Source organism: Mustelus asterias, chromosome 24 (assembly GCF_964213995.1).
Source record: "Mustelus asterias chromosome 24, sMusAst1.hap1.1, whole genome shotgun sequence".
NCBI lineage: Eukaryota > Metazoa > Chordata > Chondrichthyes > Carcharhiniformes > Triakidae > Mustelus > Mustelus asterias.
In genome coordinates, this window is record NC_135824.1 from 20,457,176 (window position 1) to 20,483,900 (window position 26,725).

General features: G+C 43.1%; 1 protein-coding gene across 4 annotated transcripts in view; it reads left to right on the plus strand.

Annotated features, from left to right (window-relative positions):
* atp8b4 (ATPase phospholipid transporting 8B4) overlaps window positions 1-26,725 on the plus strand; it is a 363,747-nt gene that overhangs the window by 272,980 nt on the left and 64,042 nt on the right. For 3 of the 4 annotated variants that reach the window (XM_078241378.1, XM_078241379.1, XM_078241377.1), the window contains 3 exons: window positions 10,858-10,996; window positions 12,157-12,287; window positions 16,949-25,669. In XM_078241378.1, the coding sequence (XP_078097504.1) occupies window positions 10,858-10,996; window positions 12,157-12,287; window positions 16,949-17,227 (549 nt within the window). In that variant the 3' untranslated portion in view covers window positions 17,228-25,669. Of the gene's footprint in view, window positions 1-10,857; window positions 10,997-12,156; window positions 12,288-16,948; window positions 25,670-26,725 lie in introns of those variants that run through there. The other variant, XR_013500782.1, reaches the window with a different exon arrangement.

The following is a 26,725-nucleotide window of genomic DNA, read 5'->3' on the forward strand; positions in this document are numbered from 1 at the left end:
CAGGTCCACGCAACTGTGGGAGTTACAAATAGTGTGACATAAATTCTGATTCTAGGATCGCATGATAAAGACTCAGGAGGAAAAAAGCAGAAATATTTATGTGAAATAGTGTGACATAAACCCAATATCCCGGTTGAGGCCGTCCTTGTGTGTGCGGAACCTGGCTATCAGTTTCTGCTCCGCGACTCTGCGCTGTCGTGTGTCGCGAAGGCCGCCTTGGAGAACGCTTACCCGAATATCAGAGGCCGAATGCCCGTGACCGTGACGGCCTCAACCGGGATATTGGGTTTATGTCACACTATTTCACATAAATATTTCTGCTTTTTTCCTCCTGAGTCTTTATCATGCGATCCTAGAATCAGAATTTATGTCACACTATTTGTAACTCCCACAGTTGCGTGGACCTGCAGAGTTTCACTGGCTGTCTTGTCTGGAGACAATACACATCTTTTTAGCCTGTCTTGATGCTCTCCCCACTCCCATTGTTTTGTTTCTTAAAGACTGGATTAGTTGTAAGTATTCGCATTCCAACCATTATTCATGTAAATTGAGTCTGTGTCTTATAAGTTCTGTTTGTGAACAGAATTCCCACTCACCTGAAGAAGGGGCTCAGAGCCTCGAAAGCTTGTGTGGCTTTTGCTACCAAATAAACCTGTTGGACTTTAACCTGGTGTTGTTAAACTTCTTATCGCCTTCTTTGCCACTGATTTCTTAATAAATGGATGCACAAATCTAATTCTCAGAAGGTACCCAGTCTTTGGGCTTTCCAAGTCGTATAACCTTGAAGCACTAAGTCTTTTAAAAAAGTGGAAGAGATTATTCAAGTAACTCTGCATAAATGCATGCAGAACACAAGCATTTAATTCCCTCCCCAAATTCCTAATTCCTAATATGTAGGAGTATCACAAAGTCTGAATCAAATTAATAATGTCTAGGAAATTTCCTGTATGTTTAGTATGTGCTACAAAGTACTAAGTAGTCAAAGTCATCACGGCACATAAGGAGGCCATTCAGCCTATCAAGTCCAGGCTAGCTCTCCAAAAATGAAATCCAGTCAGAGAACATGGGCGTAGTCACTAGGATGTTCCAAGTGGAACAACTCCAGCTACAAGGAGATCATGTCATCCATTTACTGACTGTATATTTGATTGACAATGGGGTAGAACAACATTTCAATTTATCCACTGGACTTGAAGGATAAATAGGCCTTTTAGAGATGCATAATTTATTGACCAAATTAAATCGGTCACCTTACCATTAGAGTTGTGTTGCATTGCATACGGTTTCCCAAACATCCAGTCGGAAGCAAATTATTGGACTGGTAGCGACAAGTCGAAAAATATATTGCAAAAATAATTTACTATCTGTATATAAATTATGCAATGTGCTGCTATTTTTTTCAATCAGATATGCAGATGTACATTGTCAAGTTACTAGAAATACACATTTAAATCATCGAGCCATAGAATCCCTCCATTTGGCCCAAGGAGTCCGGACTGACTCTCCGACAGAGCATTGTACCCAGGCTCTATCCCCGTAACCCCATGTATTTATCACGCTAATTCCCCAACTTACACTTCTATGAACACTAAGGGGCATTTTACCATGGCTAATGCACCTAACCCGCACATCTTTGGACTGTGGAAGGAAACCAGAGCACCCAGGGGGAAATCCACGCAGACACGGGGAAAACATGCAGACTCCACACAGACAGTGACCCAAGGCTGGAATTGAACCTGGGTCTCTGGTGCTATGAGACAGCAGTGCTAACCACTGTGCCCCCATACCCCCTTTCTGCAGAGGCAAAACATGATACAGCAGTTAACTGACTAATGCCTGTTTTGGTAAAATATCTTATGAGGGTATCATCTGGTAGGACTATCGGTCCTCAAATGAACTTCAATCTATTCGCATTCAGGTACTTTTGATACTGTATTATGATCGGCAACCAATAATTAGCCTTGATTGCACCTTAAATAGAGGGATATGGGCCACATGCGGGCAATTGGGATTAGCTTAGGGGTTTTAAAAAAAAAGGGTGGCATGGACAAGTTGGGCCGAAAGGCCTGTTTCCATGCTGTAAACGTCTGTGACTCTGTGAAAATATGAGTTAGGAATCCAGGCGGATGGAACAAAAACCTGTTCGTCATCAGGCAACAAGGATCCTGGCTGAAGTAAGGTTGGGCAGTTTGCTGCTTTAAAAATGTAGTAAAAGTAATTTGTATGTTAGTCCATTGAGAGAGATGCTGAGGTATGGAATATTTTGTCCAAATTTCTCAACCACTATCAGCATTAAGCAAAACACGGTGAGTTATAGTATCAGACAGTCAAAAGTACAAACTTGCATTTTAATGGAATTACTTGACAGCAGATAAAAGATGGATAAATTACAGATACAGTCAAACCAATCCACTAATCCATAACCTATAGTCGTTTGGCAGTACAGAACTTGAATACTGCTGAAAAAATAGGCATGCAAAGTTTTTCATATTGGACTCATCAAGACATTAATATAAGGCAAAGACAACAATATATTTTGTATGAGAAGAAATGGCTGATTGATTGGCAAGTAGACTCCAATCGGTAGGGGCATTGCCGTGGAGAATGCTGTGAACCGTGATGCATATAAATGTCCGTAGAAGAGTCACATTGGACGAGAAGCACTAATACTGTTTCTCTCTCCACAGACACTACCAGACCTGCTGAGTTTCCCCAGCATTTTCTGTTTCTATTTCAGATTTCCAGCATCTTCAGTATTATGTTTTTATTGACATTAAGGACAGCTGTACCTTCGGTATCCTAAATTTGCAGATTTCACTGTTTTGTGAAAGAAATTAGTGAATTAAATACGTATAAGTCACCTAAATCAGATGGAATATATCATTTACTTTTAAAAGCCAATGAAGGACTAGTTAAGTTTGGGAGCGATTTATATAGAGGGACTTGTTTAAAATAATAGCTGCAAAGTGCTAACTGTTGAATAGGGGCGGCACAGTGGTTAGCACTGCTGCTTCACAGCACCAGGGACCCGTTCGCTTCCCAGCTTGGGTTGTTGTCTGTGTGGAGTTTGCATGTTCTCCTTGTGTCTGCGTGGGTTTCCTCCAGGTGCTCCGGTTTCCTCCCACAGTCCAAAAAATGTGCAGATCAGGTGGATTGGCCGTGCTAAATTCTTCCTCAGTGTACCCGAACAGGCACCGGAGTGTGGCGACTAGGGGATTTTCACAGTAACTTCATTGTAGTGTTAATGTAAGCCTACTGGTGTCTAATAAATAAACTTACTTACTTGAAATGGCTATGTAACTGAAAGGTCCTATTTTAACGTGGGCAAATAGGATTTGACATTTGGTCAAAGGCTGGAATGCATCTTGTTGACATTCACTTTAAACTGAAGCATCCATAAAAGTAATTGGGCAGGACTGAGAGATGTGGGATCTGAGCTTGAACGGATAAACTGGAGCTGATAACTTTGTTGGGGAAGGGCTACACCGTTTGATAGGAGCATTTATCTTCCCTGGGGGTCTTACCTGTCATTAGTCACTCCTTTCAGAAAATTGAGCGGACCAGTCTATTTAATCTTCCACTGCAGGAGTGGTGGCTTTGTGAAGAGTGCAAATCTATACCTGTGTTCTCCCGAAGACAATAGCGTTACATCTGCAACAATTTTGACATCGGGAGGGTGGGTAAGCTGAAGTCTGAGATGGAACCATAAATACAGTTCTGAGGATTGACATATTTTGTTGGAGAAAGTGCTGTCACCCGATGGGTTTACAAAGTGGTTGTAATGATAAACTGGATACTTTATGAATCAATAAACCAATACCTTGATTTAGATTAGTTCTAAACAGTAGCACCAGAGGATTAACTCCTGGAGGAAACTCCTAGCAAGGTAGTTTGTGCAACTTTGGCCTGCAAGTGTTAAATTGCGTGCATTCAATAAAAAAAGGTTAAAATAGGAAAGGTACTAAACCTGTGTGCGTTTTCTAAGTAAGCCTGATTTGACCTAATATAATCCATTTAACAATTAAAAGGCTATTAAATGGTTAATAGAATGTAACTGGAAAGACTCATAAATGTAGAGCTACGTGGCTTGAAGCAGATAACAAAGGGTACTACCCTCATACGGAAGTGTGCTATTTTTGGCTGTCTCACTGTGGTAGGTTTTGAACAGTTTGGCAATTGAGGGAAACCCATATCAGTTGATATTAGAGCAGCACCTAGTGGTTCTATGAAATCTGGCAGATCATCTGTAATCTTTATTTTTAAGAGTTAGCAAAATGGGTGGAAGTGTCAGTTACAAGAAGGCACAGGTTCAAGGTGCGAGAGGGAACGTTTAAGGGAGATGTGCGGGGGAAGTTTTTCACACACAGAGTGGTGGGTGCCTGGAACGCGCTGCCAGAGGATGTGATGGAAGCGGCCACATTAGCAGCATTTAAGAGGCATCTGGATGGGTACATGAATAGGAAGGGAATAGAGGGATACAGACTGAGTAATGCATGTTGTTTTCAGTTTAGTTAAGGCATCATGATTGGCATGGGCTTGGAGGGCTGAAGGGCCTGTTCCTGTGCTGTACTTTGTTCCTTGTTTTTTGCCTTCTAAACATGTTAAAGTGTACAGTGAACCATGGCAGTTGTGCATGCGACTTAACGTAAACCATTCGTATTGATAGTTTTTTTTCAGTTGGTTTATGTCGGGTTATCTCTTAACCCCGTCTCTTCCCAGGATGAGCCATTTTAGGTATCACAGTACGCATTCCTGGAAATGTATGCCAACTCCTGATCCCGCTATTCATGCTGCACTCTGCTGCAATGTTTTGTATATGAAGGATTGACTGGGTGCTGTCTCTGTATACAAGTGGTTTTCCATTGCAGCAGTTTTAAGTCCAACTTTATGTTAGACCAGCACACACAACTGTCCATATCTTGCCCATCTGATTTACCTTCTATCACCTGTTAGGAGCAATGTGCGTCCATCCTGGAGTTGATATTTTGGTGTATGTTTTTATCCGCCATCACCTATTACCTTGATGGGAGTTTCACGGACATAAGCCCCAATTTCAACCTAACCTGCCCGACAAGAATTTAATTGGAAAGTAAAACTGAGTGGGGCATCTCGGCCTTTTGGCTAAGATCAAGTGTAGTATGAAGAGGATGCTGCGCTTGGTTGAGGTCATTAGGTTACATTGAAGCTTCATATGTTTCGAATGAAGCAATTTTTAAAAAGCGGTATCTCGGCCTTTTGGCTAAGATGCAAATGAGCTCAAGTCTTGGAGGAGGTATTGCTTTCCCTCCTCCAATCAGCTTGGCTCATGTAGATCAGGCCCAGGACAGGGTAATTTGGTCGCTTGCCCTGTCTTGCCAGCCTGGATCGGAAATGTCTCGACTTGTTGAGACTCTGAATTGGACTTGATTTGATTGAATTGGAAAAGTATAAAAAAAAAATAAAAAATAAAAAGGTTGTTTGACCTTAACTCACCTGTTCCATCTGAGCGGGCGGGATTAGAATTGCAGCTGGGGTGTTTGAATTTTTTGCTCATAGCTAGTGATGACTGAAATTCTCTTGTCTCGTCTATTGTGGGAATCCAAGCGGACAAGACAGAAAATTCAGTGGACCGTTTAAAGATCTTTTGAGCTCAGGCGCGAATTTCCAGTCTTGGGGTCGCACGTGGCCAGAGAACTCCGCCCAAGGATTGCAAATAGTTCTGGGATTCTCCTGCCTGTCTGGCAAGGGGCTCACGGAGCACCTGTCCCAACTCCTTAATTAAATAGACATTATCTCAACCTGGAACCCTTATCAATTTTGAACTTCCCTAATCAATCCAAAATGATTTAATTATCAATTATTAAGGGCGGCATGGTGGCACAGTGGTCAGCACTGCTGCCTCACAGCGCCAGGGACCTGGGTTCAATTCCCGTCTTGGGTCACTGTCTGTGTGGAGTTGGCACATTCTTCCCGTGTCTGCGTGGATTTCCTCTGGGTGGTCCGGTTTCCTCCCACAGTCCAAAGATGTGTGGGTTAGGTGGATTGGCCTTGCTAAATTGCCGCTTAGTGTCATATACCTAGCTAGGGTATATGCACAGGGTTAGGGCCTGGGTGGCATTGTGGTCAGTGCAGATTCGATGGGCCAAATGGCCTCCTCCTGCACTTTAGGTATTCTATGAATACTATTCAATACTACGCACCCTTCACCTGGAATATAAGCATCGCCTGCAGCAGTGCAGACTGACGTAAAATTGTCATTCAGCAGCTTTGCCACGCCCTGAAAATCAGTTTGAATTTGCCTTACAACATCCTTCAATCTCCGACATAGTCTTTACGGATCTTTTCACTTTTACGATGATTCTATAGGCTTTCGCTGTCCTGTTGCTTTTCCGGGGATCTCTTGGCTAATATTTGCCTTTTTAAATTGCATGCAGTATTTTTTCTCTCCTCAGTGTGTAGAATGTCTCCTGTTTCGATCCAATTTGTGTCGGAGGAACCAACATCGGAGTGGCTATAACCTCAGGTTGGCCAATAAGATTAGACCCATTTACATCACGATCAGATCTGACCAGATGAACAAAGTATGATCGGAAAGTGTTCTTGGAAGTGCCACGAAAACATTGTCTGATTATTTCTCTTGGGAGCAATTCTCCCAGCCCGCTGCACTGTTCTAGTGGGAGTCTCGAGCAGAGGCTTCCCGCTGGACGCCACTGCCTTCGCGCGTCTCCGGCCGCCGGACTTCTGAAATCGGCACGAAGCCGTATAATTTATTCAAATGAAGATTTGCATCTAATTGGTGGGTTGGGACTAAAGTCTCTGGCCCCACTGGAGCCTCCCCTACCCACCCCCCGTCAGGAGTGATTCACTCCAGCCGGGTTTACAACAGCTCCCCACTAACAGGGATCTGGTGGCCCGACCCAGTTGGTGTGAATTGGGGGAATGTGATTTGTTCATTCCGTATTGTAGAGAATGAATGAATGAATGGATCTCCCTCTTGGGCATAAGGGGGCACGGCCCAAGGGGAGCACGGGAGTAGTCAGGATTGCCAGTGGTGGGGGGGGAATCGGGAGATCAGGGGTGGGGGAAGTGGAGATTGAGGTGGGCTGGGGTGTGGGGGGGGGGGGGGGGGGGGCGGTTCAAGGCTGGCCCGGACATGTCCAGAATGTCAGCAATCTGGCCATGGGGAGGGGTGGGGGGGGGGACTGTTACACGGCCAGCGATGGGGGGTTGCTGGCCAGCAATTGGGAGGCCGGCAGCGCGAGGCCACTGCGCATGCGCCACTCTCAGTACTGACAGATCGGCACAAGCGCAGTGGCACGCTCAGCACTATGCTGCCAGCCTCTCCAGCGGGAATAGACCCCGCCCCAGATTTTTAATGATATTCACGCTAGTGCACTCTGCAGTGCACAAAGTGTGGGAGAAAATCCCGCCGAAAAAACCAGCAGCATTTACTCCAGTTTTTAAATGCAAATCCGGCACTTAGAATTTTTTTGGAAGAATCCCACCCCTTATGCTTGTTAGTCCTTAATGTGTGTAAATTGGCTGTCATGTGTCTTAACACCACAACAGTGACTGCTCATAAAAAGCATAGTGGCAGAGTGGTCAGCACTGCTGCCTCACAGCACCAGGGACCCGGACTGAATTCCCAGCTTGGGTCACTGCCTGTGTGGAGTCTGCATGTTCTCCCTGTGTCACCTTGGGTTTCCTCCGGGTGCTCCGGTTTCCTCCCACACTCCAAAGATGTGTAGGCTAAGTTGATTGGTTATACTAAATTGCCCCCTTAGTGTCAAGGGGATTAGCAAGATAAATATGTGGGGTTACGGGGATAGGGCCTGGGTGGGATTGTTGTCAGTGCAGGCTCGATGGGCTGAATGGCCTCCTTCTGTATTGTAGAGATTCTGTGATTTGTTGTTTTGAGCTTTCAAACATAGCGTCTTTCCTTTTCTTTGCAGTAGCAATTGTGCACTTACATGTATTTTACATATAATTACTATTGATTAGTCAAAGTTGGGGCATAATCGAATAACTATTTGAGTGTAACTTCTATAAACTGATGCTTAAGTATAACCAATGTACTTCACCACTATCTATTGGACAAACACCAGAATTTTCAAATAGAACTGTAAATGTTATACTTTAAAATTTGTCAAAGATTGAAATTTGGTTTGAAAACGGTGTGAACTGAATCTCTCCCGTGTTGTTTGCCAATCAGGCTAAGTTTCTAACACATTCTAACGCATGTGAAGTACAATAGAGCTTGCAGATAAACAATCCTCTGGGGTTCCTTAACAATGAAATGTTGCCAATTCTATTACAACTGGATTTAAATGCATTGATCCATTCACAGACAGGGATGCACAAGGCATTGTGCTCGTGAATCTGTTAGTAACGTTAATCACATATGGAGGCTCTCCTAAACGAAACTTCATTTTACAACCCTGCTGTGGAACTATCCAGCATTAATACTTCAATTATAAATATGCATTTTTTTTTCCTATTCATTCATGGGGATGTGGGCGTGTCTGGCTGGGGGCCAAGCCTTTATTGCTCACCCCTACTTGCCCTTGAGCTGAGTGCGGTTTCAGAGGGCATTTTTATGAGTCAGCCACATTACTGTGGGACTGGAGTCACGTGTCAGCCAGACCGGGTAAAGATGGCAAGTTTCCTTCCCTAAAGTAGAACATCAGTCTTTACGACAGTGGTTTTGTGGTCATCATTAGATTTTTAATTCCAGATATTTTATTGAATTCAAATTTCGCCCATCTGACGTGGTGGGATTCAAACTCAGGTCCCCAGAGCATTGCCCTGGGTCTTTAGATTATTAGCCCACCACCATTGCCTCCCTCATTATGTATTGTTGTGTTAAATTATCTGTTACCCTGCTTATAACAAGATCAACACAATCTAGTTATTTTTCTAAGAGACATGTATAATCGCTGCATCACAGATCCATTAATTCTTAAAGCTGATCTTTATAGATGTGTTAAATTTTCTAGTTTTTTCATCCTTTCCTTTTCTGATGAGCTGCATCATGTGGGTAATTATAATTCTAACAGGGCCCAAAATAAACCACCCAGCTTGATGATTGATGTCAAATAAATCCATTGTTTAAATGGTAATGATTGTCTGGGGTTTGAGCTCTGTAATTGTTAGTGAAATACGGGGTGGCACAGTGGTCAGCACTGCTGCTTCACAGCGCCAGGGACCCGTGTTCGATTCCCGGCTTGGGTCACTGTCTGTGTGGAGTTTGCACAATCTCCCCGTGTCTGCATGGGTTTCATAGAACATAGAAACCCTACAGTACAGAAAGAGGCCATTCGGCCCATCGAGTCTACACCAAACACAAACCCACCCAGGCCCAACCCCCATATCCCTACATATTTACCCACGAATCCCTCTAACCTACGCATCTCAGGACACAAAGAGCAATTTTTAGCATGGCCAATCAACCTAACCCACACATCTTTGGACTGTGGGAGGAAACCGGAGCACCCGGAGGAAACCCACGCAGACACGAGGAGAATGTGCAAACTCCACACAGGCAGTGACCCAAGCCAGGAATCGAACCCAGGTCCCAGGAGCTGTGAAGCAGCAGTGCTAACCACTGTGCTACCATTTCCTCCGGGTTTCCTCCCACAATCCAAAGATGTATAGGTTAGGTGGATTGGCCATGCTAAAAAATTGCCCCTTAGAGTCAGGGGGATTAGCAAGGATAAATGCATGGGGGTTGTGGGGATTGGGACTGAGTAGGATTGTGGTCGGTGCAGACTCAATGGGCCAAATGGCCTCCTTCTGCACTGCAGGATTCTAAGTAATTCTGCATTTAATTTCATTGTTGGATTTCAAACTTTTCCGAAATTGGATTGTAAATCTGTACGGAAATAGAGCATTAAAGATAAATGGTATTGTGGTGCTTATGTGACTCAGCTGGTCATCCAGACGCCTAACAATTTAGAGCACTTGAGTTCAAATACCCCAATGGCACTTAGAGAAGTTTAAATTCAACTTTTAAAAAATTCTGGAAGTTAAAAAAGAAACGCAGTATCAGTAGAAATTAACCCGAAGCTTTTAACTTGTAAAAACCCTAACTTTTTCCACAAATTTTCTTCAAGGGAGAAAATCTGCTGCCTTTACCCAGTCTAGCATATACATGAGTCCAGTGCCACACCATAACAGTTCACTCTTCAACCACTCAACAATCTATTCGTTTGTATCAAACCACTAAGTAGCATTTTTTTAGGAATCCCTTCAAAACATGGACCACAACAGTTCAAAAATACCACCCAGCACCAGCCTCTCAAGCCAGCTAGGGTTGCAAAGCCAAATACTGCAAATGTTGGAGGTCTGAAATTAAAGGGCGGCGCGGTGGCACAGTGGTTAGCACTGCTGCCTCACAGTGCCAGGGACCCAGGTTCGATTCCTGGCTAGGGTCACTGTCAGTGTGGAGTTTGCACATTCTCCCCATGTCTGCGTGGGTTTCCTCCGGGTGCTCCGGTTTCCTCCCACAGTCCAAAGATGTGCGGGTTAGATGGATTGGTCAAGCTAGGTTACCCCCTTAGTGGGGACTAGCTAGGGTAAATGCATGGGGTTATGGAAATAGGGCCTGGATGGGATTGTGGTCGGTGCAGACTCGATGGGCTGAATGGCCTCCTTCTGCACTGTAGGGATTCTATGATTCTATGAAATTAAAGCAAAAAGTGCTGGAAAAACTCAGCAGGTCTGGCAGCATCTGTGGAGCGAGCGAGAGAGACAGGAGTTAATATTTTGAATCCAATTTTAATATTTTGAATCCAATCTCTTCTTTGGGTTTGGCAATAAATGCAAACTTTGCCAGTGATGTTCAAATCTCAAGTTTGATGTTTCTGATTCTACTTACAGATTGGCCTTGACACCAGCTATTGGACAGCAGTCAATCACTTCTTCATCTGGGGTAGTGTGGCTGTCTACTTCTCCATCTTGTTTGCCATGCACAGTAATGGATTGTTCTCAATATTTCCAAGCCAATTTCCTTTTGTCGGTAAGTCTAAGGAACTTTGAATTAATATGGTCTTGCTGGAGCATGGTAGGCACCAAATAACCTGACCAGTTGCTGGCTAACATATTTTATCATCGCCTGAACATTTTAAGCTCTGAAACCTAATGAGTTAGACGACTGGAAGCCTAAGACGCCATCTTGTGCCGTGCATTTTCCGACATTTGGATTTTCTAGCAAACAATTTTATTGTTTATTAAGAAGATTACAGAGCAACATGGTGGCGCAGTGCTGTCTCACAGCGTCAGGAATGTAGGTTCAATTCTGGCCTCAGGTCACTGTCTGTGTGAAGTTCGTACTTCCTCCTCATGACTGCGTGGGTTTCCTCCGGTTTCCTCCCACACTCCAAAGATGTATAGGTTAGGTCGATTAGTCATGCTAAATTGACCCTAATGTCAGAGGGATTAGCAGGGTAAATGAGGGTTACGGGGATAGAGCCTGGTCGGTACATACTCGATGGGCCGAATGGCCTCCTGTACTCGAGGGATTCTATGATTTTCTTCTGTTACTCTTCAGTTTAGTTTGGAACTGGTTTGGATAGTAACTGTTAAATCAGCTCAAGTTGACATTTAGGAATGGGTCTCTTTGAATACATTTATTGCTGTGCTAATTTTCAAAGATGGAAAATAAGAAATATTAAAATAATGACTGATTCTTTGTGGAGACATTTTTACATTGATGCGAAGCCCTCAGATTATTTTCATTACTTGCAAGCAATTCATAAAGAACATATAATCCATAGAATCCCTACAGTGCAGAAGGAGGCCATTTGGCCCATCGAACCTGCACCGACAACAATCTCACCTAGCCCCTCTCCCCATAATCCCCTGTATTTACCCGGCTAATCCCCCTGACACTAAGGGGCAATTTAGCATGGCCAATCAACATATTTCTGACTGTGGGAGGAAACTGGAGCACCCGGAGGAAACGCAGACATGGGGAGAACATGCAAAGTCCACAAGGCTGGAATCGAACCTGGGTCCCTGGCGCTGTGAGGCGCTGTGAGGCAGCAGTGCCTACCACTGTGCCACAGTGCTGCCCATAACATGTTTACAACTTCATCACAAATATTGAACACAGTTCAACATCAATGCTTCAGATATTTAAGCACATTGAAGAATGTTTTAAAATGTATGTTCCTCCAGGAAATGCTCGGAACTCCCTGGTCCATCTTACCGTGTGGCTTGTCATAATTGTGACCACGGTGCTATGCATCGTGCCAGTGGTGGCCATCAGGTTCCTGATGGTAGATTTGAAACCAACTTTGAGTGACAAGGTATGTATTCAGTTCCTTATCTTGGATTGCTTTTCACCTGTGCTGTAAAACACAGACTCTTGAATGTACATTGTAACACCACCCAACTGAGCATTGTGCAACCGTGAGACTTACTATTCATTGAACAGCTATAACATCTTCCCTTCGTTACTTCATGAACATCTTAAATGAAGGAATCCCTAATATCTGCTGAAAGCATTCCTCAACAATTCAAACATACTCCCTCTCTTCCTACTTTTCTGATTTAATTTAGAACAATCTTCTAGATTTTTTATGTTTTGTACAGCTCAATTATGCCACCATTAATTGATTTCTTTCTAGACATGAGAGCTTAGGTTTCTCTAACTTTCTTTGTAGCTTTATGTTTGTTGTCCTCCCACGTATCCTTTCCAATGCATGTAACACTTGATTTCCGTGTGGTTTAATTCAGCAGCCTGAAGTGTCATCTCCCAGTGCATTGCAGAGGCGTAGAATATCTTCTGTCGACTTGCATTTGATTGTTCTAGCTGGCTGTCCGATCATTGTATTCTTCTTTATTAAAAAAAATGCTTCACCCTATTGGCTATCCACAGAAAATAACATGCCAGCTATCACACCCAGGACCCTTTCTTTTTCTCTTTGTCTTTCGTAATTCAATTTGTTTCATTATAAACGATTACCAGTCATGCTTTTCAAACCATATGTATGAGTTTGTATTTATCAATGTTAAATTACACTTGCCTTGATACTACCAATTAGGGAAAGCGATGGCCTGCTGGTATTATCGCTAGATTATTAATCCAGAAACTCAGCGAATGTTCTGGGCACCCCGGGTTCAAATCCCGCCACGGCAGATGTAATTTGAATTCAATAAGAAAAAGAAAATCTGGAATTAAGAATCTACTGATGACCATGAAACCATTGTCGATTGTCAGAAAAACTCATCTGGTTCAGTAATGTCCTGTAGGGAAGGAAATCTGCCGTCCTTACCTGGTCTGGCTTACATGTGACTCCAGAGCCACAGCAATGTGGTTGACTCTCAACTGCCCTCGGGCAACTAGGGATGGACAATAAATGTTGGCCAACCAATGACGCCCATGTCCCATGAATGAATTTTTAAAAATCTAAATCCCTTGGTAACTCCATTAATGAGGGAGCAGCTTGGAAACCTTAGACTTCCTCGGCAACTGCACCCAGCAAACTCCCAACAGACAGGATTGCAATAACATTGACTGTACAAACTCAGCTTTTATGCTGATGGTTTGGTCTGTTTATCAGGCGTTGTGGCAAGCTGAATAAGCCAGCACTGGATAGTAACACAGACGGCCAGCAAATCTTTAATGCCGGAATAGTTGGGTTAGTTTTCACCCTGGAGATACCACTGTAGTAATAGCTTCAAAAAGAGGGAAACTGCCTGGAAAGCCAGGGTACTGCGACAGAAATCTTTTTGTATCCAGGTCTCCATTTTAAGTCCTAACCTGTATCGGTTTGCTGTCCCCACTTGCCATCTCTTTACCTGAAGTGCACATCTACATAACCAAAACACACCTAGAAATCATAGAAACCCTACAGTGCAGAAGGAGGCCATTCGGCCCATCGAGTCTATACCGACCACAATCCCACCCAGGCCCTACCCCCACATATTTTACCCACTAATCCCTGTAACCTACGCATCTCAGGACTCTAAGGGGCAATTTTTAACCTGGCCAATCAACCTAACCCGCACATCTTTGGACTGTGGGAGGAAACCGGAGCACCCGGAGGAAACTCACGCAGACACGAGGAGAATGTGCAAACTCCACACAGACAGTGACCCGAGCCGGGAATCGAACCCAGGACTCTGGAGCTGTGAAGCAGCAGTGCTAACCACTGTGCTACCGTGCCGCCCCCGTACTGCACAGCTGACTTTACAAACAGGGTTTATAAAGCAACCAAAAAACCCAGAAAAAGAATCAGCAGAACAGATTTAATGGCTGGAGTTTTCTGGCCATTCCCAGTAATGGACAATGGCGGACCACCTCCACTATGTCGAAACGTGCTGCGGCCAGCGCCGGAAATCCTGCCCAACGTTTCCGGTTTCACCAGAGACTATTGAACGGGAGTAAAGTGTCTTCCCCCTAAAGTATACTGCATCCATAAAATTTGTAAAAATACATTACATAACAACTGAAATCTGGAAATAAATATATTGCTATTAAGATCAGGTTCTCCCAATCCAATACGTGAGATGCTTCAATACACTTGCCATTGCAGATTGTGGGCACAATTCTCCCAAAGCATTTCGAAGTGTAGTCTCCAGTGGGAAAAGGGGTGGGATTCCTGCCACATGGGTCACCACAAGCCCGATCGTAATCCACCCATGCTTAAACATTTCTTTGAAACACGAGGTGATTTGCGCCATGAATGAGATGTGCGGGATCTAAAGAAGCCGGCAAGAATGGTTTCTTAGAAATCGGAACACGCTTAAAAAGAGTGCCCCAATCTCGGTATGATGCTACAGACACCCCCACCTTCTTGCCAGCAAAAGGCCCCACCCCAACAAGCACCGACATCAGCACCCCCCCATCCCCCACCCGTCCCCTACCACCAAATGAGTGACACCCTGCTGTGGGGGTGGCAAAGGCCCTACCCCTTCAGGCCTCACCCCTTGGCAGTGCCAACCCAGCACTGCCTCCTAGCACCCTGACAATTCCGACCTGGCAATACCAGATGGCAGTACCAGGTTGGCAATACCAGGGCACTTTCCATCCATGTGCTTGAAAACTCGGGGCCTACAATGGCCTCCAAGCCCCTGGCATGGTCAGAGTGTCTGTCCAGAGAATTCAACAGTGGCTGCGAGAAGGCCCTCATTTAGGAACCTTGCACTTTAATGTCTGAGTGATGCCAATTGCTTTTATTAGTTAAAACCAGCTTCCAGTCAAGGCACGCTATTCAAGCGTAAAAGGTAGAAAAAAATCCCCTTCAATAAAATGAACTCTAGACTGTGTACCTTCTCTTGGAAGCACTTCAGAGTGGAAATTTTTTTTAAAATGAGCTCAGACTGAACAGCTGCGCTTCTGAAGAAGCACTTCAGAGTTAATGGACCGTGATGTGCTGTGTAAATAAACAATCATAATCCCTCCTTTTGAAGGTGCCAGCAGCAGCCAGAGAATTGTAAAAAATAATGGGGTGTGAAATTGAATGTAAACAAAGCACTTCAAAGCTTTTAAAAGCAACAGAGAGAAGACTAACTACAGGACCCCCATCCCAAAGCACACTCCCGACCTGAGCCCCTCCAGCACTCCAACCCCCAGCTCACTTGAAGAACTCCCCTCTGCTTCCTGGCAGCGGATGCTTTGTCCATGTGCACGTTGGTGGCGAGTGCTGAGCAGTACACCCTCCTTGCTCCCCCTTGAAGTCAATGGCACCTGGTCCCCACTTTTAGGGATCTATAGTGATTGGCGCCCAAGTGACTTCCCGCTTGGGGGTGGGGGGGGGGGAAGACATGACGAGAATATACAGGGAGGTGGTTGCATTCAATTTTAACCTCGCTAATGAGGTTAAAATGAATTCAGATCAGGGTCTCGCTCTTTCTGGCGAGATCCTGATCATGCCAGGTAGAATGGGCCTGGGGCATCAGAAACTGTTTAACACCCTGCTGTCGTGCGTCTTCATATTGTCCTGGACCTTGGAATGTGTCAGAATGCAAAATTCAGTCATTAACATCTCTTTGCATTGGAAGGACCAGCAGTTTTAGACAGACCAAAGAGCGTCTTTCACCAAGGTGATGGTCTTCACCATGGTGATGGTCTTCTCGGGTGAGCGTCCCTGGGAACAATTCATGGAGCACAGAGTCCTGCGTCATGGAGTTGCTCGGGATGAACCTCGACAAAAATCATTACATTTCTTTCCAGACCTACTTTGCAAAGGCAGAAGGAGATTGGCAACAGTCTCTTCCCCACAGCAGTCGTCTCCAGGGTGTTGAGACTCCAAGCGTGCAGGAAGGATCTGAAAGCTGCATGGATCTCCACTTTCCCCAATTTGCAATTGAACAGCAGTCTCTTAATCATCCCACTCTCAGTAACGATCCAAGTACTCCATTGTCTCATTGAGTTTAGAAGAAGCATTATCCATGACCTTTTTCTGGAAAATGTTCTGTCCAAATTTTGAAAATTCCCATCAATTATTAAGTTGATCTTTCTCTACACCCTAGCTATGACTGTAACACTACATTCTGCTCTCTCTCCTTTCCTTCTCTATGAACGGTAAGCTTTGTCTGTTTAGCACGCAAGAAACAATACTTTTCACTGTATGTTAATACATGTGACAATAATAAATCAAATCAATATCAAAAAAAACTAAAGCATGTTTATTGACGATAGTCTCACAACACCAGGTTAAAGTCCAACAGATTTATTTGGAATCACGAAGTTTTGGAGCGCCGCTCCTTCATCAGGTGAGTCGAAGAGGCAGCGCTCCGAAAACTCGTGATTCCAAATAAACCTGTTGGACTTTAACCTGGTGTTGTGAGACTTCTTATTGTGCCCACCCCAGTCCAACGCCGGCATCTCCACATTATGGCATTGACAACTGCCCAGAAATCCATGCAAAATAATGAAAAACTAAAAAAAAAATTGTTCCCAAATATAAAGCCATCCATTTTGTATCGTACTTCTTAAAAAATGAGTATGTTTCGTTTAAAGGTACGATACATGCAACGTGTCAGAAGGAAACAGAAGCCAGTGCAGCACCGTATGCGACGTGTAAACCGCACCAGCTCCAGAAGATCAGGCTATGCATTTGCTCATCAAGAGGGCTTTGGCGAACTCATTACCTCGGGAAGGAACATGCGCTTCAGTAAGCCATCACCAGCAGTAACCGGGAAGTCGATGCTCAGCAGCACCAGTTGGATCGAAAACCTGAGGAAGAAAACGACAGACACGGTGAATAGCTTTGGCAGTGAGAAGAACGTTAAACTGTAGAGATATTCCGAACGGGAAGGTTCTTTTCCTCGCTTGAGACTTGGTCATAGTTTGCACTGCGCTGAGCAGCCACAACATTTCAGTCACTACTGGCTTGCTGAAGAGCCACAAAGTAACTAGGACTATCCTTGCTGAGCCGTTGCGTATCGATTTTGTAACGTTGGACGTCTGTGTTGGACTTTTTTGATGCCAGGTAGCAAAGAAGGAATGGTTTCAACTTACAATTTTGGTAAACTTGTCGGCTGAATCAAAGTTGAGCATTTTTGAGGCACTTGTCAGTTTATGGCTGACGCCTCCCCCCCCCCCGTTACAAAAACAAGTTTGTATGTCTTAAAGCTGTAAATATTTTTTAACCTTTGAAAAGTTTTGCATTGCAAGAGAACAACAGTTGCATTTTTATTAATGCTGCTCAACATAAACGGACCTATACGAAACAAGATAACCAAAACTACATTGGTGGAGCAGCTGTATATAATACAGTTCATTTCATTCAATAAGGGGGACCCGATTATATTGTATTCTGTCTAAGAATGTTACACTGTGGTCCTGTAGCTATGACCTCATTGAGGAATTAGTGCCTTTGAGTTTCCCTTTCACAGGGGAACAACATTTTTTTATCTGAATGTATGATTTTGAAAAACCACACGCTGCATTTGCGGACACTTCCTGCTGTAACTTCACTTCCTGATTGTATTTCTCCAATGAGGTACAACAGCTAACCTTGTATGAATTGTTACATTTGCGATACGTTTTCTACAAAATAATTCCACCTCATACAGTTACTCTTTAATATACTCAATGGATTCGCACTGTTTTTTCTTGGGGAGGGTACATCAAAGGGACAAAAAGTCTGTTTTAAGGCTGGTGGGGGCACTGTAAACTCTTCACCTGGTTTTCATCCCTGTTCCACGGTGTCTTTAGTACCGGGCCACCTCTAACTCCCAGCAATGTTTCTCTGTCTATTTCCCGTGATGGTAAGTTTTCCCTACTCTATTGGGACTTTGCTCTGCACCTATTGGCCGCTTCGCTTTCTCCAGCACAACTGACTACACTTCAAAAGTATTTCATCAGCTTTGAGATGTCTTGATGTTGTGAAAGGTTCTACATGAATGCAGGGGGGCGGTTTTGGTGAAAGGAGCCCTTTTTATTGGTATTTTGAACTGCAGTGAACATCTTTAAAATATCAACAAAATATTGCAGATGCTGGAAATCTGAAATAAAAATAGAAAATGGTTGAAGAACTCAGCAGGTTTAAGAAAAAAAGGGTGGCATGGACAAGTTGGGCCGAAGGGCCAGTTTCCATGCTGTAAACCTCTATGATTCTATGAGGTTTGGCAGAATCTGTGGAGAGAGGAACAGAGTTGATGTTTCGAGTCAGTGGTTAGCACTGCTGCCTCACAGTGCCAGGGACCTGGGTTCGATTCCTGGCTTGGGTCACTGTCTGTGTGGAGTTGGCTCATTCTCCCTGGTGTGGGTTTCCTCCGGGTGCTCCGGTTTCCTCCCACAGTCCAAAGATGTGCAGGTTAGGTGGATTGGCCGTGCTAAATTGCCCCTTAAGTGTCAGAGGGATAAATGCATGGGGCTATGGGGATAGGGCCTGGGTGAGATTGTGATCGGTGCAGACTCGATGGGCCAAATGGCCTCCTTCTGCACTGTAGGATTCTGTGATTCTATGAGTCCGTATGACTCTTCTCCAGAGCTTTGCAGAAGAGTCAAACAGACTCTAAATGAACTCTCTGGCCGTTAACGCCCTGCTGCCGCTGACGGCGAGGATCGAGAACTTGGTGCTCAGCCAAATCTCCATTCACTGCAGCGGGACAGGAGAATCCCGGCTGGCAGAGAGGTCGGAGAAGTCCGGCCCACTCTGTTTCTCTCTCCACAGTTGCTGTCAGAGCTTTTCAACCATTTTCTGTCTTTTTTTAAAGTATCTTTAAAATATTTCCTCTCTTTAGCATAACTGCCTATTCATATTTGTTGCATCATATGTGATCAGCGTCTCTGGATCCCATGCCCGTAATGTTGCATGACTATGGACATGCAAGCACACAAGGCAATACTGCTGCAGCACTTTCAGTGGACAAGATAAGAAACAAGAAGGTTACTCCCCCATCCCTCCCTATTTCCACAAAACAAAAAATCTGTCCTCTGCTGCACTGTCCAGTGATCAGAATTTTCAACCAACCCTCACTGAATCAAAAATTGCAGCACTTACACCTAGGGGGCAGCAAACATGTCAATTTAGCACCACCCCACCTCGCCACCACCCCGCCCCCCCCCCCCCCCCCCCAACCCTCCACCTGACATTCCAGCAGCAATAGGTTACTCCTACCCCAGCACATGCAACCTTCTCTGTGTCCTACAGAGGACAAAATGATTCTCAACCCTTCCACAGGGGGACAGGCTTGACCATCCGATTCCATGCCCACTGAGGACATTCTCTAGGGCAATTAAGGATCAGCATTAAGTGCCGAACTTGCCAGCAACACATGCTTCCTGTGACTTTTTTTTTAAAAAGTCTGATGGCATATGTGCCAAAAAACCTCTGACCACGTCCGCGGCTTGGATTCTCCATTGCTGCTGCAGTGAATGGAGTTTTGGCTGAGTGCCAAATTCTCACTGGCAGTGGTTAGCAGGCACAGACGAGATCGGAGAATCCTGCCCATAATCTTTAAATGTTAATGCTAGCATTGCTTCAACATTCTAACAGGTATACCTCATCTTAAGCTGATCTTTCTCTACACCCTAGCTATGACTGTAATACTACATTCTGCACCCTCTACTTTCCTCCCCGATGTATGGTATCCATGATGTGGAGTTGCCGGCGTTGGACTGGGGTAGGCACAGTAAGAAGTCTCACAGCACCAGGTTAAAGTCCAGCAGATTCATTTGGAATCACGAGCTTTCGGAGCGCTGCCCCTTCATCAAGTGAGTTATGTGAATCACCTGATGAAGGAGCAGTGCTCTAAAAGCTCATGATTCCAAATAAACCTGTTGGACTTTAACCTGATGTTGTGAGACTTCTTACTATGTACGGTATGCTTTGTCTGTAAGAAACAATACTTTTCACTGTATACCAATACATGTGACAATAATAAATCAAATCAAATGAAATAATGTAAATAACTGAAAGACTGGGAATCCATCTGGAAAGTGGGATGCCTTTGATAACTCGATGGAGAAAATATTTGACCTGTGTCTAAACATTGAGTTCTTATTGAGTAAAGCTTTCCGGAAGTTTACCCTTAATAAGTCTAAACTCTTCCATTTTGTTGTTGAGATTCCTTTCAACCAATGTTTAGTTGCACATCTCCAATTATCTGGGTTCCATATTTTTCAATTCTTTGCATTCTCTGAGTCTTTGAAGGAACCTGAGCTAATTTTCAATGGCCTCACTCCGAGTTCCTCTTCAGCGGCTTATGGGACTCTATAAAATCTATGGATGTTTGCCACTGAGTTTCCTTATAATTATCCTCAAGCTGACTAAACACCCCATTCATGAAAAGAAACCAGTGCCACCTGAAAAGGGTCCCATATCTTTCCATGGTCAGAGAAATAATATTTCAATATAGAAATTCTATGTTTTTAAGTGCTTGGTAACCTATGCGAAGCATTTAGTGATAAAGATGTAGCCTGTGGCCAGAACTCCCCAGGCTCCTCGTGGAGTTCTTCGTGTTAGCACATGACTTGATATTCCTGGAATTGATAATAGAAGCCATTTTTCTGATACTGGGTTCCAGCTTTTCGTGAATTCTGGAACCCATGAATTAATAGAATTTTGTTTCTTGATTTCTTGAGCATCGTTCCAAACTCAATCAACTAGCAAGGAATGGTTCTCCCAAAGCATGTTTGCCAACTCCTAATACAGCTTTGTCCTGTTATCTATCACTTTAACCACACATGACCTGGCTAGCACTTTGTACTATGGCTGATTCCTCTCTTTCCTCCCCAGGGCCATCCCAAATCTTTCTCCCCAAGTTTTGTAAGTGGGGATACCAATTCAAACAATTAAGACTGAATTCTTGGATCTTGCCTGTTGTGTATGGACCAGCTTCAAGGGCCAGAACTTTCCAGCCCCTCTCCCGCGACGGGGGCGGTGAACTATTGAAATCTCCGTTCACTGGCTGGCGTGAAGGGCTGGAGAATTCTGACCCTGGTCTTCCTCACAGAACAACTATGCCATAGAGATTGAAGGGGGAAGATTGTTTTGCAACTCAATTATTGAACTCTGCAGCCTTAAATGAATCACATCCGACTATGTCTCCTATTGATGAACCAGAACTAATCCTTTCAACCTTGACTAATAAAGCTGTCTTGTTTATAATACAAGATTTGTAATTTACCAATTTAATTTAACATTTACTGATATTGAATTCTGCTTTGTAATCTTTTGTCATATTACTGCAGATTAATCAATTTATGGTAGATTACATGAGGATTATGCCCCAAAGTACACAAGCTGTACAGAAGACTTAAACCTTGCTATCATGGATTAATGATACTTAAAATCTAATTATATTAGTTCCTTGTCATTCTACTGCACCTTTGCTTTATATATCATCCTAAGAGGTTTTATTAATTATATGTTTAGTGAATCCAGTGTTCTATCATCCTTCACTTAGCAGGGTATGAATGCAGTTGTCCTATGGGGCGGTTAGATTGGCACTGTCAGTTTAAAGTACTGCCATAGCACAGTGGCACAGTGCTTAGCACTGCTGCCTCACCAGCGCCAGGGACCCAGGTTCAGTTCTGGCCTCAGGTAACTGTCCATGTGGAGTTTGCACGTTCTCCCTGTGTCTATGTGGGTTCCTCTGGGTGCTCCAGTTTCCTCCCATAGTCCCAAGATTGTGCGGGTTAGGTGGATTGATCATACTAAGTTGCCCCTTAGTGTCGGGGAATTAACAGGGTAAATATGTGGAGTTACGAGGAAAGGGTCTAGGTGGGATTGTTGTTGGTGCAGGCTCGATGGGCTGAATGGCCTCCTTTTGTGCTGTAGGGGATTCTATTCTATGCAATATTACTACCATTATTGCATAATCTTGCTTTCCCATGTTGCACAAGGGCAGCAACCCTGAGCGGTTAAAAGTTCATATCCTTGGAATGACGTAATCCAGAAGTTCCTTAGTGAAGTTATATCACTGCAAATCTTGTCATTTATTAGTTCATTTTGTTCTGTTCTCCAAATTATATATATTAATATACTTTTCTTGCAAATTCTGTGTTTGGTATCTTGGGTTGCTACTGTATCTCACTGGAGCATGTTGTCAGTTTCACAATGATTTGGTTTGATATCCCCATTTCACTCCATACTCCTTGATACCTATGAAATTACATTTCCAGTAGCTGATATCCACAACTTGGGTGCCTTAGCCATGGGTCCAGCAGGCCTCATCTCATAGGTTCCAAGCATGGGCTCAATTCTTTGAAGTGCTTTGAAGAATCAACTTGAGATTCTGGAAGAAATATCATCAGTTTCTAACAGTCCCACCCTGTTTAATGAGAAAATTGTTTCGACTGCTCAGTGTGGTGTTAAAAATGCAAGGTTTTATATAAGATTGTTATGTTCTGGGACTTTGTTTTAATTTTGGGTAAAATGAAGGAGGTCATGAGACCTGTTCTGAATTCCGCAGACAATATATCTGGGCCGATTGGTTGATGAAAATTAAAGGGGGGAGGGGAGCAGGTGCAAGGTGATCAGACTTGTAGACAATGGCAGAAACATTTGTACTGGCAGTAGATGGACTATTAGTCTCCAAGGTCTAAGGGATGTGTGAAGAAAGTCATATTGTAAATGATTATACTTCAAACTGGTTATTAAATTCTAACATAGAATGGAGTTAGGTTTCTAAAGGATAGCTAATAAATAATGTCTACCAAGATAGAAGACCCACTTGCTCCACATTGCCTTAGAGATGGGCTTTGTGAGAGGAAGGGTGTTTGGGAGGAATGACAGAATTCAATTACAAACCCGGTAGCACAGTGGTTAGCACTGCTGCCTCACAGCGTCAGGGACCTGGGGCCAGGGACTTGGGTTCAATTCCGCCCTTGGGTCACTGTCTGTGTGGAGTTTGCACATTCTCCCCCGTGTCTGCGTGGGTTTTCTCCCACAGTGCAAAGATGTGGGGTTATTAACTCTGGTGTCGGGGGATTAGCAGGGTAAATATTAGGGTTACGGGAATAGGGCCTGGGTGGGATTGTGGTCGGTGCAGACTCGATGGGCCAAATGGCCTCCTTCCGCACTGCAGGGATTCTATGATCCTCCAAAATACAAATCCTAGAATTTCACAGACAGGTAGGTCAGCCAGGATCCAAGAGAGAGAGAGGGCAGATAGAGATAGCAAGTATGGTTTACCATCCAGGTAGGAACTTGTGCTCACATTGAAAAGACAAAATTCATGAGGATTTAAAATGAGGCTTGAAGATTCACCTAGCTTGAACTAGCGGAAGAATTTCCAGGAGAACCTTCATCATGAAAGACAGTTCTTGAGTTAAACATCACCAGGCTGGGAAAGGAAGACAAAAATCACTTTGGACTGGTTCTGAGAAAATTGAATGTTTACTCAAAGGATGTTGTAAAGTGTAACTGCAGAGGAGATTTTTCAGTATTAAAAGTAAAAGGGGAAAGTTCTGTTTTATAATTTAAATATAAGTTGTCTACTAAAATAGTGTTTAGTCAATGTTACTTTTAGTTGACTTATTACACTAAAAGTCTTAAAATGTGAAAACTTGAGTCATCCTTGCACTGAACATTTGAATTTCATTTTAAAAGTTTTCAGTCCCAATAGGGATCGTAACAGTGGAAAAGACTATACCAAAGGTAAGCAATCTAACAATTTCATGATCTGATGTTCAAATATTCACTCAGAATCAATAATTAGCTCTGATCTTCATATCCCTCTTGAGACAAATCCAGGTGTGCCAGTTTTCCACAGGTTGGAAACATGACAACCAATTGTGTATAGCAAGGTCACAGTAATAGACTAACTAGGTAACCTGTTTTTTTTGATATTGGTTAAGGGATAAATGCTGGTTAGGACACTTGAAGAATTCTTTGCTTTCCAAAGAATAGTGCCAAGGAATGCTGTTTTTATAGGCGTCTGCAAAAGCAGACGAGACCTTGACTCAACATCTCGGATGAGAATTGGTATCTCCTACCTTGCAGCCTCCCCTCAGCTCTGCATTCAAATGTCAGCCTAGATTATGTGCTTAAATCTTGGGAGTGAGACTTGAAGGCCGGGATTCTCCGACCCTGCCACTACTGTCGGTGAGAACAGAGAATTTGGCAATGAGTAAAAACTCCATTCACTGCACTGGGACCCGGAGAATCCCAGCCGCGGGCGAGATCGGAGAATTCCAGCTGAAGTCACAACTTTCTGACTTAAGTGTTGTACTTCGTTAAGACTGATGCATATTCACATAAAAAGCTTTCTTTCCCCATGTATCCTGGACATTAGTTTCCATTCAGTTACATCGTGACTGCATAAAATCATGATTTGACTGCCATTTGAAATTGATTTACAAAAAAGACAGGAATGTCACATTCATGCATAAAGCTGAATAGTTATGGGAAATTGGATAACCGTGTCATTTCAGCTCTCTTCTGACTAGGATCAAATATAGTGCAATTAGAAGGGAGAAAAGTCTTCCTTGTTCGACAGAAGTTAAGGGCTTAAAATTGTATCAATCTCTCATGTTCTGTTTCTCACTATCTCCAAAAAGCACAGTAATTAGCACTAGTCACAGGCTAAAACTTTACTGTCACCTATCTCTCCGACAAGCACAAGATATTGCATTTAAACATTTGTGTATAAAATTAATTCATATATGGCTCATTGTTCATATATTGTCAAGATTGTTACTCAACAAAGCATGAGAATATATATATCTACACTAATTTATAAAAAAAAAGATTAATTTTTATTTTCAATATTTACGTAGGTTGCTTTTGTCTCTCCTCTCGTGGCGTAAACATCAGAAATAAAACTTTTGAAGTCAGAAATGTTAAAAGCCCAAATTTGACTTCTATAATGAAAGTTCATGCTTCTACAGAATATTAGATCTTAATTAAAGCAACTGGTTAAGAATTGTCTCTTTGTGCAATAACAAGGTATACATTGTATAAAGATGCATGTTTGAATACCAAAGAGTTTTAGTGCATTATTTGTAAAATGGAGGAAAAGTGTTTACATCTGTAATGTAAGATTCCCATCATTATACATGTGTTTATTGGAAAAATATGAAGCATTGTGCAGTTTATAAACATTTTTTTTCTTGCCACTTGTGTCTTCTGCTGTAAATATATTTTACTATTTAAAACTAATTGAATGTGAAAGGAATGTACATTTTTGTATGTCTAGCTCCTGATTTTATGTGGCTTTGATTATAAACCAAATTTTCAATTCTACAATTCTCATAATAATTGCACCTCCCTATTTCATAGAATCCCTGCAGTGCAGAAGGAGGCCATTCGGCCCATCGAACCTGCACCAACAACGATCCCACCCAGGTCCTATCCCTGTAACCCCATATATTTACCCTGCTAATCCCCCTGACACTAATGGACAATTTATCATAGTCAATCCACCCAACTTGCACATCTTTGGACCTCTATGAAAGAAGAAATTCTTTCTCCTCAATCTTTGCAGATTTAATAATCACTTTCAAAAGTGAATTGAATGTTTACTTTAAAAGTAAAAAAAATGTGTAGGGCGACAGGGAAAGCAAAGGAATGAGACTAAATAGCTCTTCCAAACAGTTGGTGCAGGCCCAGTGGTTCAGATACTTTCTCCCGTGTGGTACATTCTATGATTATGTATCTGATTAATTTCAAGGTATTTTACCTCACTAAAGCTCCAATCTTTAGTGTAATTGAAGCAGCAGACAACTTTTCGAAGCACGCACTCTTTCATGACACCTTTGCTGCATTGTGAAATTAAATGTTCCAGAAATAAAGTTTAATTATTTGCTATTTTGAAATTCTATTACATATCAAATCTACTGTAGAAACTTCAGCGATAGGAAATTGCTATTCGACATGCCAATCTTCCAACTATTCTATCACTGCACTCAAGTGTACTTTAAATATTTCCATGAAATATCTGCTTAGATAAATATTATGGGGCATTGATGCCACAGTCTGAAAGACGTGCTGGTTAGGTGCATTGGCCATGCTAAATTCTCTCTCAGTGTACCCGAACAGGCGCCAGAGTGTGATGACTAGGGGATTTTCACAGTAACTTCATTGCAGTGTTAACATAAGCCTACTTGTGACACTATTTAAATAAACTTAAAAAAACTTAAATTTAAAACACTTCAGTGAAGCAATCCCTCATCAATTGCCCTCTTTCTAGCTGGTGAAATTTAAGCATCTGTGATCCACCAAGAATTTTCACTGTGCCTTTATTAATTAATCACAAGTAGGCTTCCATTTACTCTGCAATGAAGTTACTGTGAAAATCCCTTAGGTGCCACACTTTGGCACCTGTTTGAGTACCTTCTCCT